A 17,905-nucleotide genomic window follows, 5' to 3' on the forward strand; every position below is an offset into this window, starting at 1 on the left:
GCCACCCCCCCCTCCCCCCCTTATTTGCTCATTAAATAATTCAGGTGAGGTTACAGCCAAGATTCATGAAACTGTTTGTTATATAGAGGGCTATTTTTATAAATGAAGGCCAAAGGGATAGTTATGACCATGTAGTCCTCTGGTATGCTGTTTTTAGTAACAGTTCAGGCTGCTGTGTTGTAAGAAGGACTTGGTTTAAGTTTAGTAGCCGTATGCCAACAGCTGATTGTTTGTTTGTTGGTGTTTTTTTCTGTGGTGTGCTTTTTTCTTTAGAGTGACAAAATATTTCTAGTTTTAGTTAAGACTTGAGTACGTTTTAGTCCATTCCAGAGTTGAATCATGTTGAGGTGAAAACTTAACAGTGCTGTTTGTTTTTCTGAATTATGTATTGTTGAATATATTACATGGTATTGAACTACTGTAAGCTAAGTGTAATTAGGGTGTGAACGTGTATGCATCACCAAAATACGCACCAAATACTGAAGGTCTGATAATCTTTCTTGGATTGTTCCCCTTAGTTCCCTTTCTATTGTAAAATTGTTTGGTTTGCCTCAGAAAATAAATGTTTCTTTACAATTTCTTCCAGATTCCTGCTTCAATGTCTTGAGGATCTTGATGCCAATCTACGGAAACTGAATTCACGTTTGTTTGTTATTCGTGGACAGCCAGCAGATGTTTTCCCCAGACTTTTTAAGGTAAATGCCACCTTGCAGTTGTTGTTTCGATCCATAAATATGACTGACAAACTAATTTCAACTAGGAATATTTCTTGTACCATATACTTCAGTGCAAGTTGTTATCCATGCAAATACTTAACAATCCTTGCAGTTTCTCTTTAAGTTTGTTTTTGTTAGATTTGGGTTTTTCCCCTCTGATATGCATATCACCAACTGAACTGAGTTGCTCTTAGACTTTGCAGTATTTCGTTTCTTTCTTTCCAGAAATGGAACTGATTTCTAATGGTTTGCTAAGTTTAGGTACTGTAATATTACTAAATTTTCCTTTCCAGGTTCCCTTTGAAATACTGAAATATAATTCTGTGCACATGAATCCAGGTTCAAAGCCTGACCTGTAAAAGCGATATTGTATTTAGGCCAAATATCTGCTGTGGTTGCTTTTTGGCCATTAAAAATGATTTAATAAGCTTTTTGCTGGTAGTAGGCTTGGTAAAAGCATAGTGCAGGTAAAAAGCAATTTCTAGTCAAAGAAGTTTAAGGCTTTTGTGGGGAAGGGTCTTATTATTGAGCAAATTAAGGCTGTGAGGGATTGTTACTGATACTAATCTGTCTTCCATGGATAATAGTGTATTTCAGGTAACAATACTATAATGGGATAGTAACACTGAACACTTTGCAGATTGATTTGAAAAGTTCTTACGGAATGACTGGATTGAGGTGACAGATAAGCAAGACTGTGTAGGGACAATAAATATCTGTTTTTCCAAAGAGATCATCTGTTCAAGATTTTTATTCCCAAGTCTTCAACACCAAGCTAAAAACTCAACCAAAACTCACATTTCTGTCTTCAGTCTTGTGCTTTAGTTGTGAAATGCTAACTGGATGATACTCTGACTGGTCTTTTCTTGATTTTTTCCCCTCAGTGAAGAATTTCCTGCAGGAGTACTGTGGCATTAGTTGCTGCTTGCAACCCCCCAGATATTCAAGCTTTTTATATCTGCCTGCCAAATTTGGTTTGATTCCATTTACATAGGGGCAAAGATCTTGCTGTTGTGTGTGTTGCCTTCTGGATTTGAGTGACCTGTGATAAGTTTTCTTAAATACTTTAGTGGCTACTTTGACAACTCCTGTTTCAGATCTTCCTAGTAGGCTGATCTTTCTATGCCTAACAGCATTGGTGTGCTACATTTTCAGAATATTAATTTTAGTGCTGAGACGGTAATGAAAATAACTTGTCATATAGATAGTGTACAGCAATCAAAAAAGAACATTCACACCTGTCTATGTCTTCTGGTTCCTCAAATTACCAAAAAGTGTCTTTTTATTGTGTATTTGTTCACTGAGGAGCTTTTCAGGACATCCTCTGTCCTCAAACAAGTAAGAGGCATTGTTGAAGCTCTTGAGGACTTCTTCAACTTTTGGCTGAAGACTACCTGGAACATGCATCTATCTCATATCATTAATCTCTCAGCCTCTTTTGCCGGAGCAGTAGCTGTACATGAGGCACTTGCAGTGCAGTAAAGGGCATATAACACTGAACCAAGCTTTTCAGATCATCCTTATCAGTCTCAAAGGTGAGCGATGATCCTGACCCTGAAGAACACACGTAGATGTTTTTTGGCTGGGAGAAGATAACTTCAAGTAAGTAATGGTAGGAGATAGTGGAACTTCTGTAGAGCCTTGTGTTGGGAGCCCCATCACAGATTCCAGCATCTGTGGATTTCCTGGGGATGAATGTTTCACAGCTGTTTATTGGTAGGGCTTTCCTTTTCACAGGCTGAAGGACAATTCCTTCAAAAGGCAGAGCACTGATCAATCTTTATCCTTGCAAAAGGCTTCAAGGACCTTTAGGCTCTTTCATTCTTGTGTGTGTGTATATATATATGACTGTTTGCTTTCCTCTTTCCAGTCCTTCAGAGCAGCTTTGCTTCCCTTAAGACGCTGAATTCGGTGTCACATTTTTTTCAGCACTACTAGCTAACAGTGCTGCTGATACCAGCAGTAGGCTGTCATCCTCTGGAGTAGTGCATAGAGACAGAATATTTTTACCAGTGGACTTTGCAGGCCTCTGCAAAATTCATTTAGGTTTTCTGTTTGTTTGGGGTTTTTTGTTTGGTTTTTGTTTGGTTGATTTTTTTAAGTAACTTGAGGGTGGTGGTTCCAACTGACTGCAGAGATGTAAGTAGTAGTAGCAGGCACCCACTTGGCGCCTGTTGGTTAACTTGAACCAGTCAAGTTTTGGTTGGTTCAATTTGTCATGGTCTGCTCTGTATCTCTAGTTCTTTGGGACTGGCTTGATAAAGAAAATAGAATTGGAACAATCTCTAATTCTTTAAATGCATCAGTGTTGCTACAAGCATCCAGCAGTATGTGCAAAGTGATTTGTGTCCATACTTCTTCTAAGTGCCTAGCTCATGCTGATGTGATCTGGGTGTATTCACATCACGTAGCACTTGTCTTAGAGTTCCTTGGCTCCCTTGGGGACGTGGCTCTGGCTCTTGGACAACGTTTTTTATGATTTTCTTTTCAATATGCCAAAGGAAAGAAGATTTGGAAAAGTATCTGCTGCGACTTGTCAGGCGGTGATTTTACATTATGAAATGTGAAATAAATGTTGTATGAGGGTGTAGGAGGTTGCTTGAGGATTAAGGGCCTGCTGGGTCAGTCTTGACAGACTTAATGATGGAAGGAGCCAAGCCTTCTTTCAAAGAGCAAGCACTCCTTGGAATCGCCTGCCCTCAGGGTTCTACCTGGGCTTCATCTAGGAGAGAGCTAGAGTTCAGAAGTGAAACTCTAAGTGAACAGCGTAGGGTGCCCCTTGTCTCTTTGGGGTAAATCCAGTACTCTGAAATAGTCTGGCTGGTGTATTTAAATCAAATGATTAATATTCTGAGGGGTTAGAAGGGTATTTCTCTGAGTTTGATGGCAGGATGGCTTTCTAGGATCATTCTGTGCATACTTCACCTTTCCAATTTCCTACTGTTGCAGAAGCCTTAGCCATTAGTTGATGCCTGCCTTTGCTTCTTTTCCCCCACCTGTTACTGTTGGCCTTGGTAACAGCATCTGTGACATAAAGGGTATTAGACTTGAAGGTGTCCTCTTTTTAGGAGGCAGGGGTTTTTTGTTGTTTTTTTTTTTAAACTGAGAATTTGAAGATTGTCCATTCTGGTGGGTGAGGGGTAGGGATTTGGAAAAGGGAAGGAAAGTATGTAGTGTTTGGTTGTCCAGAAGACAGCCTCTGCCATCTTTCCCTTCTGTTGTGTCTCTGAAGGTATATGGATCCTAAAGTTAGAGCTGAGTTTTCAACATTTGCACGGAAGTTGTCCCATTACTGTGTGCACCCACAGTAATGGAACAGATAGAGGCTTTTTTTATGCCTGATTCCTATTTAGATGCCAAAACGATGGACTTTATTTTTGTGAGTCTGGGTCTCTAAATGTATTTTGGGCCTTTGTGTATCTCTGACAACTATCAGCAGGTAATAGCTGGTGTTCCATCTTGTCCCTGTCCTTCCCGTTCTCCTTTCCCTCACTTTCCGTCAAGCAGCCGAGTTGCTGAAGGACCACATTTTTGTTTTGTGTTGCAGGAATGGAATATTGCTAAACTTTCTATTGAATATGATTCTGAACCATTTGGGAAGGAACGAGATGCAGCAATTAAGAAGCTGGCTAGTGAAGCTGGAGTGGAGGTCATTGTTCGAATTTCCCATACATTATATGACCTAGACAAGTAAGTTACATTACCTCTGATTTTAAAAAGAAAAAAAGTATAAATTTTACGTAGTATTTGGTTAGATATCGTGTGCTACTTTCTACGCAGAAAGTTTTATAGTTAGGAAGACTACAAATTTGTTCCATGTTTCTCTCTTATCCATCCATTCAAATTTTATTACATACTGAGTAGAACTTTGCAACTCCAAAAAATGGTACATAACCGTATCTGAAATACAGTTTTGATTTGGGGTTCTTCTGAAAATAACGGTCATGTTAATTATCTGTCTGTTATAATGAGGTTACTCAAACATGCCTGCAACTTCTCCCAGTTAAGATCTGTTGTTGTTTCATTGTTTTGTTAGATTGTTTTGTCCTTATTTCACTTGCTGTACTCAAGTTAGCAGTCTCCTTTATTTTTCAAGAACTGTTTCCTCTCAGTTATGTATCCAGTAAGTAATTGGGGATTGTTTGATATCCCTGCGTTGCCTTACTTAATGTCTTGTTTATATTTTTCCACAGATCTATTTAAATGGATTAGTATTAGCTCCCTATTATAGAAACATAATCCGCACACTATTCAAAAGTATGACTTGGCTTCTCTTAACATTGAGTAATTTATTGTGGTAGATGCCCGTTTTACTCTGTTACAAGCCAATGTATGAGAGGCAGCTAAACATATGGGAGGAAAGGGAATTATTTACTGTTTTGAAACCAATACCTGATTTTTTTTAATCCTAAATGGAAAATTCTGTTTCTTCTGTTCCCGCCCAAGCACCCCCCGAAATGAACAGTTCATTCCATCTACCACTTTGTAAATTATTTCTTTGAAGCTTTCCTGTTTCCGAAATTTTAGATATATTTAAGGTGACAATGCAAAATATAGAAACTGTGTGTTTTTACAACAGTCATTGTGTATAAACCACACCTTAATTTTGCCCCATATTAAGACAGCTGTAATATTGACTACTGTTCTCAATATCAGAATAGAAAAATAGGGGTTTTTTTTATGCAAATAGCATAGTCTTGTAGGTGACTTGGATGTATGTTTCTGTAGCTATGGTCTCTCATCTGCTTTGCTGATCTGTATTTTTCTTTGCCTTGAGCCGTCCATATTCATTACTTATTTGTTCTTGAGGGACTTTCCTCAACCCAGAAATGAAGAATAATTGACTCGGTTATAAACAGTTAATGTATATGTCTCCCTAATGGGCAAAAAAGAATGGTAAAATTAAAGTTCAAACTGTCTGGATTACCATGTATATCTGTGATTTTATATAACATGCTAGAGGCGGGTAAGAAGATATTTTCTGTGTGTGTATATTTTATTTAAAAAAAAAATTGTTATATACTATTTTCTGACATACTTCTTTTCTTTTTTCTTTTTTTTTCAATCCAGAATAATAGAATTAAATGGAGGACAGCCTCCTCTTACTTACAAACGATTCCAGACCCTAATTAGTAGAATGGAACCACTGGAGATGCCAGTGGAGACTATAACCCCAGAAGTAATGGAAAAATGTACTACTCCAGTTTCTGATGACCATGATGAGAAATACGGTGTTCCATCACTTGAAGAGCTAGGTATGTTCTAAGATTGCTTTGACATTGTGAAACAAGTAGGATGTAATCTACCACTAAAAGCATAATACTTATAATAACCATGAGAGAGGTTCTACTTATGGTTAATTGTTAAACTGATGACAATTATGACGTACAAAAGGAATAAAAAAGGATAATAAAGTATGTAAATTTTAGTTGTTTTCTTTTAAATGGGAGGTCAGATCAAACTACAGTAAGTACTGTTTGGCTTCTTGTAATATAGCATAGCCGTTTTCCCATGGTACCAAATAATCATTAAGCTACTAATAGTCTTTGATACTTCGTTTTATATTAAATGCATTTGGTATCTTTGTGCTTCAGGTCATTAATCTGTCATTTTACAAGTTAGTTAAAAAAACCCTCTTGTCTTGCAATACCAAAAAAAGATAATAATAAGGCAAATAATTATTTTAGAAGCTTCTTAAAAAAAAATCTTACGTTTCTGTAAATTTGATTTTAAGAAATAGTATCAAGCTATTGTCCTGTGAATCCCCCCTCTTTCCTGTCATCGTGTCCCCACCCCCACCCCGGAATACAAGCAAATGTGGTATGACCTCCAAATTGCTAACAAAAGGGTCTGGATAGATTCTGGCTAAGCTCTGGCTGCTCTATCTAGTCTGTTTGAACTCTCATACAACAGACCTTGCTTTTAAAGCCTTTGTAAGAAGGGAAGATCTCACTATACAGTGGTTAAACTATAGGCAGACATTATCTTATGCACCTGGTAAACAATCTTGGGGGAAGTGTTGGGGGTGTGGAAGAATCTTGTTACCTTCATCTTTCTTTTGCAGCTAAAGTATGTGTTTATCATCTAATTGACAATAATCCCCATCTGTTATTTAAGTCAAGGTCAATGAAACCTAGGAATGTTCTGAAGATAGCACTCATGCTTTTAACTTGATGGAAAAAGTTTTTACACATTTTGTAAATTACAATAGCAATTGTTGCTTCTTAGTAGTAATTACAAAAAAAAAGTTGTGGTTTTGGGATAGCCCACATACGGCAGAGCTGAGAACTTGAAAATAATTTGGAAAATGATAGAAAGGTCACTTTGTGCAAAAAAAACAGAAGAAATGGAATTGAAGCAAGACCATTCAGCATGTACAACTTGTAATGTAAATTAATGTAAAAGTAAAAATTGGATTTTGCTGCAAGCTAGAGGTATTGAGTGTGCTTTGATAAGACTGTGCATACTGTTTTAAAACTTGAACTTTGCCATGTGTCCAATTTAGAGTTATTCTCAAGATACAATAAAATTTAGTGAAGTATCAATACAGTCAATTTTGTGGCCCTACAGTATAAGCAAACAAGGAATGTCCTTGTTTCTGTTTCTTTTTCAGGTTTTGACACAGATGGTCTGCCTTCTGCAGTATGGCCAGGAGGAGAAACAGAAGCTCTCACACGATTGGAAAGACATTTAGAACGAAAGGTATGTCTCAAACCATTGCAAATATGACGTTTCTGGGAAACATAGTTGCTCTTTGCAATGGAATATAAAAGGAATTGGGCAAGTCGTTTTTAAAAAAATCCAAACCCACAAACTTGAACTCAAGGCCTTGATATAATGATTTAAGTCAAGTTGCTGTTTCTTAGTTTTAAAAGATGATAGCAGGTTGTCTTCTAATTTGAATTTTAGAGAAAGTCTGTTATACTGTTTTCTACTCAAAAAAATTTAATTGTTTTTTCTTTGGAGGTAATTTTACTTGAAACATACTTATAATTTTGAAGGGGAATTCCTCTAAAAGCTAACGTATTGCTAGCTGTCTAGGTTTCCTCTGTATTTAAAAGAAAGGGATAGGTAGTTCTGGAAGACAGTTCATGCCTTCTGTATTGAGATGAATTATCTTCTAGAGATTCCGCTGATTCAAGAGGAACCCCTAGCTATCATAGGTAATGTGATCATCTGTCCAGTGTGTCTGGATTCAGTTATAGATAGTGCATGACTTCTCCCTTTATGTTTACATGTTGCTACCTAGTCTGTAGTCTGATAATTGCTGTGTGGTTTTTGTTTTGTTTTGTTTTTTTTTAAGGCTTGGGTAGCAAACTTTGAAAGACCACGAATGAATGCAAATTCCCTTCTGGCAAGCCCTACAGGGCTTAGTCCCTACCTCCGCTTTGGCTGTTTGTCCTGTCGTCTCTTTTATTTCAAGTTAACAGATCTGTACAAAAAGGTATGATTTCTACATAGTCATCTACACATTCTTGGATGCCATGATTTTTCCCTACTTCTCCTAATAAAATGTTTTCCTTTAATGATGATCTTCAGGTAAAAAAGAACAGCTCCCCTCCCCTCTCCCTCTATGGCCAGCTGTTATGGCGTGAATTTTTCTACACAGCGGCAACTAACAATCCACGGTTTGATAAAATGGAGGGGAATCCTATCTGTGTTCAAATTCCATGGGATAAGAATCCCGAGGCTTTGGCCAAGTGGGCAGAAGGCAGGACAGGTTTTCCTTGGATTGATGCAATTATGACCCAGCTTCGTCAAGAAGGTTGGATTCACCATTTAGCCCGGCATGCTGTAGCATGCTTTTTGACTCGAGGTGACCTCTGGATTAGCTGGGAAGAAGGAATGAAGGTACTGTTTCTTATTCTTGAATTTCTTAAAGTGCCTGTTAAAGTTTCAGATAGTCATTCTAGAATTGTTGTTACTGTGCAGTGTAAGTTGAATTTTAAACCTTAAACTGTGGCCAAAATTAAATCGGTTCTGATTAAACCAGTGGTGCTGAAGTTTTGCCTGTTGAATGCCCCCTTTTATTGGAAAATCAGAGCGTTTCTTGCAGTCAGAATAGGTCTGCATTTCTTTTAAATTTGAGATTTCTTCCTAAATCTTGGCAAATAAACATGGATTACTCTTGTAATTGAAATTTCTTTCCAGTCATACTGTGTGAACAGTTTCTGTTCACATCTCGTGTCTGCTTCTTTGCGAAGGGGAAGCACCACGGGAATTAAAGGGAGAAAACTAAAAGCTGAGAATGTCCTTTCAGCAATTTCTCTCCCTTCACCCAATGTTAGAAGTGTGAGTATGGGCAACATGGTTTGGCTGAAGTTTCAGTGCAATTAATTTCTATGCATGTATTCAAGAGATGCTGAAGTTCAAATGAAAAATGTCAGTCTTCTGAAGAAAAGAATGGAATAATTTAATCTCAGCCTTTGAATCGGTTTTACATTTTTTAGAAGGGTAGCACATCTCTTACTGAGCAATGATAATTAATTAAAAATAGTTTTTTATTTTTGAAATCTAAAAAAGAATTAACTTGCCATCAGGATTGTGACCTCATATATGTATATAATCATATGTATTTCATATGTATGAAATTTCACCTTTCTTAACAAATCAGTTGTTAGGAAACACCTTTCATTTAAAAAAAAAAAATTATCTTGGTTACACAACAACATAAGCTGCTTTAGGAATTTTCCTTTTGCAGTTCATAGATAAAGACATTGAAGATGCACATATGTAGGTAACTCAGACAAATGACAAAGCTATATATTACAGATAAATGCCAACTTGTTCTTATTTTTGAAATAATACAGATATATGGAGGGCCCAGACTTGTGCAGTGGAAGGATGTTTAATTCCTAAGTCCATAGCTAGCAAAAGTTAATCTGCCTTCTGTGGCAATGTTACTTCCAAAGTCTTATTACATTGCAGCATCTAGTGGAACAGTTGTGTGCTAACACTTAATGTTCATCTAAAGATCTTGTTACATTATTAGTCACTTTCTATTTAAAATGTTTTTTAAAATGTGTTAAGATAAATCTTATTTTTTCAAAGCACACTTTTTTTTTACAAATAGTCGCAGATATTTAGACAAAGATACTTTTGTAACACTTATTCAGTGTATACTGTAGAATGAATGCCTTGAATATATGTAGAGAGGGAGAGCCTTGTTTAATGGTATTACCTTATTAGACTTTATATTGGAATAATATTAGTTGAAGTTGAGTGGCAGTAGTAAGATGTTATGTTTTAGTGTCTTAGCGTGAAGAAAGATGATGGCTTATTTGGAACATATGGAGACAATGCAATTTTGAAAGGAAAACCAGAACTTGCAAAAAAATGTATTAAATAAGTATCTGTTTTGAAAACTACTTCTCAGTGCACTCTTTTTATAAAAGGTACTTGAATGTTCTCCTTCAAAGAATAAGGCTTCTCTTTATTTCTTGTTAGCCTGTATTGCTAGTGTTCTGACTGAGCAGAGAAACTTCTTTTTATACAAGTTAGTATTGTCTGTGTTAATAATTAAAAAACAATGCTGGAAACTTGAATGTTTCACAACTATTGAGCTCCAGATTTAAAGTAAGACCCTCATAAATCTTCAACTTCCTCATGGATTATTTTTAATATAGTAGGGGTAGCAATTACCAGAGAAGACTTTTTTTGTCTTCAGACCAGAATTCGTTATCTGTCCCACCATTCTTCAGCATACTTGGTGGTTCATATACCTCCAGGAATTTAAGTGTGCATCCTTAAAACTGTGACTTACTAGATAAACTATTGGCCTTCAAGAATACAACTTCTGAATGTTTGTGCTACTGTTGTGGTTTAACCCCAGCTGGCAACTAAGCCCCACACAGCCGCTCGCTCACTCCCCCTCAGTGGGATGGGGGAGAGAATTGGAAGGGTAAAAGTGAGAAAACTCATGGGTTGAGATAAAAACAGTTTAATAAGTAAAGCAAAAGCCACGCACGCAAGCAAAGCAAAACAAGGAATTCATTCACTATTTCCCATGGGCAGGCAGGTGTTCAGCCATCTCCAGGAAAGCAGGGCTCCATCACATGTAATGGTTACTTGGGAAGACAAAACACCATCACTCCGAACGTCCCCTCCCTTCCTTCTTCTTCCTCCAGCTTTATATGCTGAGCATGATGTCATATGGTATGGAATATCCCTTTGGTCAGTTGGGGTCAGCTGTCCCGGCTGTGTCCCCTCCCAGCTTCTTGTGCACCCCCAGCCCACTCGCTGGTGGGGTGGTGTGAGAAGCAGAAAAGGCCTTGACTCTGTGTAAGCACTGCTCAGCAGTAATGAAAACATCCCTGGATTATCAACACCGTTTCCAGCACAAATCTAAAATGTAGCCCCATACTAGCTACCATGAAGAAAATTAACTCCATCCCAGCCAAAACCAGCACAGCTACCCTGAAACTCTTGAATTCTACTCTTGGTGGTCCTCGCATAGTGAAAGGTGCTGCGCAAGTTGAGGTATTCAGACTGACAATTTGAGTTTAAAATGTGCTTTGTATGTTCCCTGTTTTCTGGAAGTTTGGAAAGCTTACTTGGTTGTAATGTGATGAAGCAACTCTTCTGAAATCAACAAATGCCCCTTGCAAGCAGTCAGGCTCCAGCCATCCTTTGAGGATTTATTTTCTAAGGATGTGTTTATGCAAGAATGTGTAACTTTTTGGTTGTAGCTTTCTGAGGTGTCTACAAGTTTTGTTACAGGGTAAAAGCCAAACAGGCTATCACACTTTCGTTCTTGAGTTTGGCATTTAGGTAAGGATTTGCAGTTGCGTACTGAGCATTCTGTGAATGTTGCCACGTAAGAAAGTGTTGCTACGTTGAAGAGCTGGGTTTCCTCTGCTGAAATCAGAAACTCAGAACAATTCCTGAAAAAGTAGGTGTCTCGAAGGTGTGCCATGTTCAGACTAACGTGTTGCTCTAATTTCTTAAGGTCTTTGAAGAGCTCTTACTTGATGCAGATTGGAGTGTGAATGCTGGAAGCTGGATGTGGCTATCCTGTAGTTCCTTCTTTCAGCAGTTTTTTCACTGCTACTGTCCAGTGGGTTTTGGCAGAAGAACTGACCCAAATGGGGATTATATCAGGTAACTCACAATCCAGAAATTGCAGCGATTCGTGGATGTTGCTTAAACTGTCATGTGGCTTTATACTTAAAATGACCTTTTTTTTTTTTAAAGACGTTATTTGCCAGCACTTAGAGGTTTCCCTGCAAAATACATCTATGATCCTTGGAATGCCCCAGAGAGCGTCCAGAAGGCTGCAAAATGTATTATAGGAGTTAATTATCCCAAACCAATGGTAAATCATGCAGAGGCGAGCCGTCTGAATATTGAGAGGATGAAACAAATCTACCAGCAGCTTTCACGATACAGAGGACTGGGTATGGTTATAGGCTATTGGCTTTACTTATTTCAAAACTTCTCTCACCTTCTAGCAATTAATAATTTTGTCCCATAGCAGTGGTAATCAGGTGTGAGCTCAGTGTGGTGACCAGTGTTGTGTATCCAAATAAATGAAAATACTAGATGTAACCAAGAAAGGGAAGAAAGAGCTAGAGTGGAGTGCCTCTTTCCAAATCTTACCCGGAAATTTTTTTCCATGGGTTTTTGGAAGTTTTTTGGTTAAACTGGGTCTTCTGTGCATTCTAATACTCTTGTACAGATAGGTTTTAATACCAGTGATTAGAAAATTAACGTGGTTCATAACTTCAGCCATACTGTATTTGCATTTGCAAATGCTGTAGCTCAAACAGAGACCAGTGCAACCTCTGGTAGCATCCTTCCTAGTTAGGAAAGACTGTCGTCTTTGTTCCGAGAGGTAAATCACATGCACTTGTATTGCTCAGGGAGGTGGAAGCAGTCAGTGTATTCAGATATTGGATATTGAATCAGGATGTGTTGCACTTCAACACAACATAGCGAATGCACGTAACTAATATATATTGGAAATGTTATGCAGAATATTATGTAGAAAATGCCTGTTAAGTAATTGTGAACTAAAATTAGTTAGTTCACAACTACTCTGGCGAGATCCCAGAAGTAGGCAAGATGGAGAGGTGTTCTCCTGTTATAAAGGTAGACCACTCAGGGTGAGGGTGAAGAGTTGGCTACCATGAGGAAAAAAGCACGCTACACTTAATATTTTTTTTTCCTGTCTTTCTTTATGGCTATTTATGCTATTTTGTTTCTTAGGTCTTCTTGCAACAGTGCCTTCTAATCCAAATGGAAATGGAAATGGTGGCTTAATGGGCTATTCACCAGGAGAAAGCATTTCTGGTTGTGGTAGTACAGGAGGTCAGTCAAATTCTTTCAATACGTAGAAGTATTGGAACTGAACCGCACAAACTTCTTTTATAATGCCAAGGGCATTATGTATAACAAGAAGGAGCTGTTTTCACAGGATAGTTTTCAGTGCAAATCACAAACGTTTTCAAATTTATTCACTGAGTTTGGTAGTATTTGTATGAAAACAGCTTTAGATTTTTTTTCTCAAACATGTAAGGATTTTTTTAACCTGTTTTTTCTTCCTGAAAATTACTTATTAACATAGAATCATAGAATCATTAAGGTTGGAAGAGACCTCTAAGGTCATCGAGTCCAACCGTCAACCCAACACCACCATGCCCACTAAACCATGTCCCTAAGCGCCTCATCTACCCGTCTTTTAAATACTTCTGGGGTGGTAACTCAACCACTGCCCTGGGCAGCCTGTTCCAATGTTTAACCACTCCATGTTTAACCAAACATGTATCAAACGGTTTGATTTCAAAAGCATTTGAATGTGACTTTTCTTCTAGAAGTCTACAAGCATCCTGGTATTTGTAATAAGGAGTGATTTGTGAATTTTCCAGTCAACACTGTTTATTTTGTAAAGTTTTCTAATGCTAGCATTAGATTGCTTACTGGAATTTAATTCTACGATAATGTCAACAAGATGGTGGACAGTATCTGAAAGAACTTAATATATAATTTATCATACAGTTTTGATGAAAATTACTTTAGAATATTAACATTCATATTGTAACATACAAAGACTAGCATTAACTAGTTACTAAGAAAAAAAATAAAAACAGTATTAACATTGTCTAAATCCATGGTGCATCAACATCTTGAATATTATGTACACCTTGGACTCCTCATTGTAAAAGGATACAGCAGAACTGGAAATTTACTGGCTTTGTCTTCTCCTTAGGCTTTAGTCAAGGTTAGAAGCAGATTGTGGAGGAAGATGGACCTTATTGTTCTCAGCCAGTACAGTTCCTCCCGAAGAGTTAGTCTAGACTCCTTGAAGCTGGGTGCTTGAGCTTTTATTTCTTTTAAGTTGAGATTTAGAAGACAGGAAGGGCTTAGTTTAAAAAATTAACATTATGTACACTTTTTTCTCCTTAAAGTGTATACATATATACTTAAATGTATACATTTACTTAACGCTTTTCACATCAGAAACGTATCCATTTTGTAGGAGGTGTGTTTTCATCTGAATTTGCAAGTGTGAATTTGGAAAGACAAAGGCATTAGAGCTTTGGGACCTGTTCTGTTATGTTTAAGTCTTTTTCCTGCCTCTCCAGGAGCTCAGCTGGGAACTGGTGATGGTCATACAGTTGTTCAGCCATGTGCCCTGGGAGACTCCCATATAGGAGCAAGTGGAATTCAGCAGCAAGGTATTATGGCAGCGCCTGTCTGTAGAGGATCTCCGAATCCTTGCAACTATGGAAAAACAGACAAAACATCAAAATAACATGGATAGATTTTTGGTGACAGCTGCTGTCTACAATTTAAACTGGCCTTGTTTCTGTTCTTGAAACATAACAATTATTTCTTAGAGTGAACTTGCTTGTCTTGTCACATTTACCTCTAAAATGCTCATCTAGAACAGTATTCATATGTTTTGAGTGGGAGGGACCACAAGTGTGACTAAACAAAAATTAATAAACATTATCCTAGGTTACTTTAAATGAAAGACACTGAAAGAAAGAAGTTCACTTTGTGTATTTGATAGCAAAATTTGCATGTTATCTTTCCCTGATCTACCACTCTGTCCATATATAATAGATTTCCAGAGTTTTGTGTGTATATTCTCATATTGTCCACAACATGAGAATATTTTCGTGGCAAATATGGCAAATTGTTGTTACTTACTTTATACAGAAACTTAAGCTGTGGTTTGTGATAGATCAAAGTTGCAATCAAATTTAGCACAACTCTTTTTTTTTGCAGTCTTAACAGAGGTTGTGTGTTTACTGATCATGAAAGACTGTAATCTGTGTTTTGTTTAAGCCTCCAGAACATAACCGGAACACCACAACTGTTCAGAATAAGAAACCTTGCAACTGCTTGTACTAAGTTGCACTATTTATGCAGAGCACTCAGTGTCAAGGTTACCAGTGGATAGTTTACGTGAACCAGAAAATAGTTTGCATCTTCAAGTTACTTGCATTTTTTTTCTTCCCACACCTTACTTATGCTAAGGATTCACTAGTATTGTTATACTAGAATAATAAAAAGGATGAGGAGACTTGGCAGAACAAATGTTAAAATTTATAACAACTTAGAATTAAAGTGTTTGGATATATAAGCATTCTGCTTGTTGCAAACATAATGCATAAATATGTACACACTTAATATTGTTCACTGTGCCTGCATAAGTGCATATATATTTAACTGCTGTAGACTGCCATGAGGCTTTTTTTTTTTTGCATAAGATCTCTTCTGCGTTCAGGATGGTTTCTGGCGGGATTTTTCTTGATGGTGGAAAATAAATCAATTGGCTCCTTTTTGTTGTTGTAAAGAACGTAATTGTACACTTGCTTGCAGTTCTAAATTTTATTTATTATAATAAATATCTACTGTATCTGAACAGGTTACTGTCAAGCAAGTAGTATCTTACACTATGCTCATGGAGACAATCAGCAATCACACTTATTGCAAGCAGGTAATTTAAAGAACAACAAAAAAACCGAAATGCTTTTCCTGAATGTATAAAGGTGCAATAGAGTCTTAATGTAAATACTGGTTTTAAATTATCAGGAAGAACGGCCCTTGGTACTGGCATTAGTGCAGGGAAACGCCCAAATCCAGAAGAAGAAACTCAGAGCGTTGGACCAAAAGTCCAGCGACAGAGCACAAATTAAACTGGTAAGATCTGAGAACCTTGAAGTTATCCTGTTAATGAGTAAATTCCTGTACAGATTTTGTCTATGATAACATTTATATCACTGCAATGCAAAGGATCCTAAATTATTGCTGTAAATATTTCAGTTCCAGGTACTGTACAAACAAACAATACAAAATCCTGGCTCTAGAGAATTTACGAAGTATGAGATAGGAAATAGTTATAAACATAGAACCAGACCAAAGACTATCAGACACAGATCGAGGTGTTAATGAAAAGGATGTGGATAAACTGTGGTTTCATATACATTAGCAGAGCTGCTTACATAGCTTCTGTTACTCTCTGCTCCCACATCTCACCTTAAGTTGTGCCAGCAGCACTGTTTCTGTGGACGTATGGTGACCTGAAGCAGAAGACTAACACAACTTAAAAGGAAAGGCTCAGGGCCTGGATTAGAGTTTTAGACATACAAGTGGACTAAGCAGAACACGTTTTAGAGAGAGACTGCAGAAAACCTGCAAAATGCTGATGTAGTTATTGCATGCAAGGATGTAGGGACAAGAAAGGTTTGAAGACTTGAGCATTTGTCATTGGTCTGTAACCTAAGCAGGATGTTCAGATTGCCAAAGTTTGTCAAGAAAAGCTGTGGTGAAAAGTACTTGAATTTGGAGAAGGAGGCATTGCTAGATAGACAGACACAAACAGGTGTGACTGTGTGTAGAGAGAAGCAGTAAATTGGAGAGAGTGTTTGACTTGTGTGAAATCATCAACATAGAGAAGATAACTGGATTTTGTGTTTTGGATAAAGTTACTTAGGAACAGGATAGAGAAAAGAGAAGGCCAAAGATGTTATACCCCTTCCCCCAGGGAGCTTGATTTGAGAGGAGTAAGGAAGATGACCTGAAAGACAAGTTAAAGAGTAATTACTTAGGAGGAAAGCCAAAGAATGGAGGGCTGTCTGAAACAGGAGGGGACAAGATTTCAAGACTAGGAGTGTGGCTGCATAGATTAAAGGTGGTTGACGTGTCATTCCATCCTTCTCTTTTACAAAAAAAATAAAAAAAAATGAGTTGGTCATTATGGGGTTTGAAGAATACATAGGTGAGAGAATAGCACATGGAGAGATTTTGGTGGAACTGGAGGATAGGGATTCCATACAGCAAGTATAGAAGATGCATTTAGCACCTCTAGAGATAAAAAGGGAAATTCAATCCACTTCATTTGGATTTGACAGCAAGATCTAATTTTGCTTGTTATGTGGTGTCAGCACTTTGACAAACTTATTGCGGTGCATTATGAACAATTGCGTTGTACCGATTTGACTCAGTGAAGAACCACGGCATTGTTTCCATTATGCCTGTGACTTGAAGCGAGCTGAGACCTTAGCGATTGATCCATCTGCTATTTTCTCACATACTGGAAGCACTGTAAACTGTGCTTCTGTGTTCTCAAACTGATTTCTGGTACTCGGATGGGCCTGAGTGGAACGTAATTCCAAGAGAGTCCGTGTTTCAGTAGCTGTCTAATCCTTAGTATGTGTAGATTCATTCAGCATCCATGTTTTGTATTGCAGAATTCCTTAGGTGCTCATGTCTGTGTAGAAGAAGTGCCTGCAGAGCGAACGTCTGGTTCCTGTCTAAGCTCTTTTTCAATTGAGAGACAGGTTGGAGGGGTTTCTAGTTTGGCAGAGAAGACTGATTTTGTTAGGGGTGTTCAAAGCATGCTGCAAAAATGTTATAGTCAAATACAAAAATCAGCCAAGACGATACTCAAAAACACTGCTGGCAAAAGGATGTGTGCCTTCTGAGTAGCACTAAAGTACAGAGGATGTTGGGTTTCTCTCTTTTTTTTTTTTTTTTCTTCTTACCCTTTTGGCCTCTAAGGGATAAGAAATAAGAATTCTGAGTATTTGGGCCAGTACAAATGGGGACAGGGCTTCCTACACTGAGAAGGGGGGAAAGAATATTGGTCCCTTGAATTATTTCTGCCTTCTTTAAAGACTCACAACAAACTGCTTAAGAATATTTTTTTCTTTTTTCTTGCAGCAATATTGGAAGAGAAG

The 17,905-nt window shown here is 37.6% G+C and overlaps 1 protein-coding gene across 1 annotated transcript; it reads left to right on the top strand.

Moving 5' to 3' along the window:
* Positions 1 to 339: 339 nt before the first annotated feature.
* Positions 340 to 17,905, top strand: CRY1 (cryptochrome circadian clock 1). The gene is made up of 14 exons (XM_009333067.1): positions 340 to 347; positions 587 to 695; positions 4,264 to 4,406; positions 5,787 to 5,971; positions 7,330 to 7,418; positions 8,020 to 8,160; positions 8,256 to 8,567; positions 11,665 to 11,816; positions 11,910 to 12,112; positions 12,924 to 13,025; positions 14,300 to 14,392; positions 15,592 to 15,663; positions 15,759 to 15,866; positions 17,889 to 17,905. Exons 1-13 carry the CDS (start codon positions 340 to 342, stop codon positions 15,860 to 15,862), a joined length of 1,713 nt encoding a protein of 570 aa, XP_009331342.1. The 3' UTR covers positions 15,863 to 15,866; positions 17,889 to 17,905.

This window comes from Pygoscelis adeliae, unplaced genomic scaffold, assembly GCF_000699105.1.
Source record: "Pygoscelis adeliae isolate BGI_AS28 unplaced genomic scaffold, ASM69910v1 Scaffold38, whole genome shotgun sequence".
Classification (NCBI taxonomy): Eukaryota; Metazoa; Chordata; class Aves; order Sphenisciformes; family Spheniscidae; genus Pygoscelis; species Pygoscelis adeliae.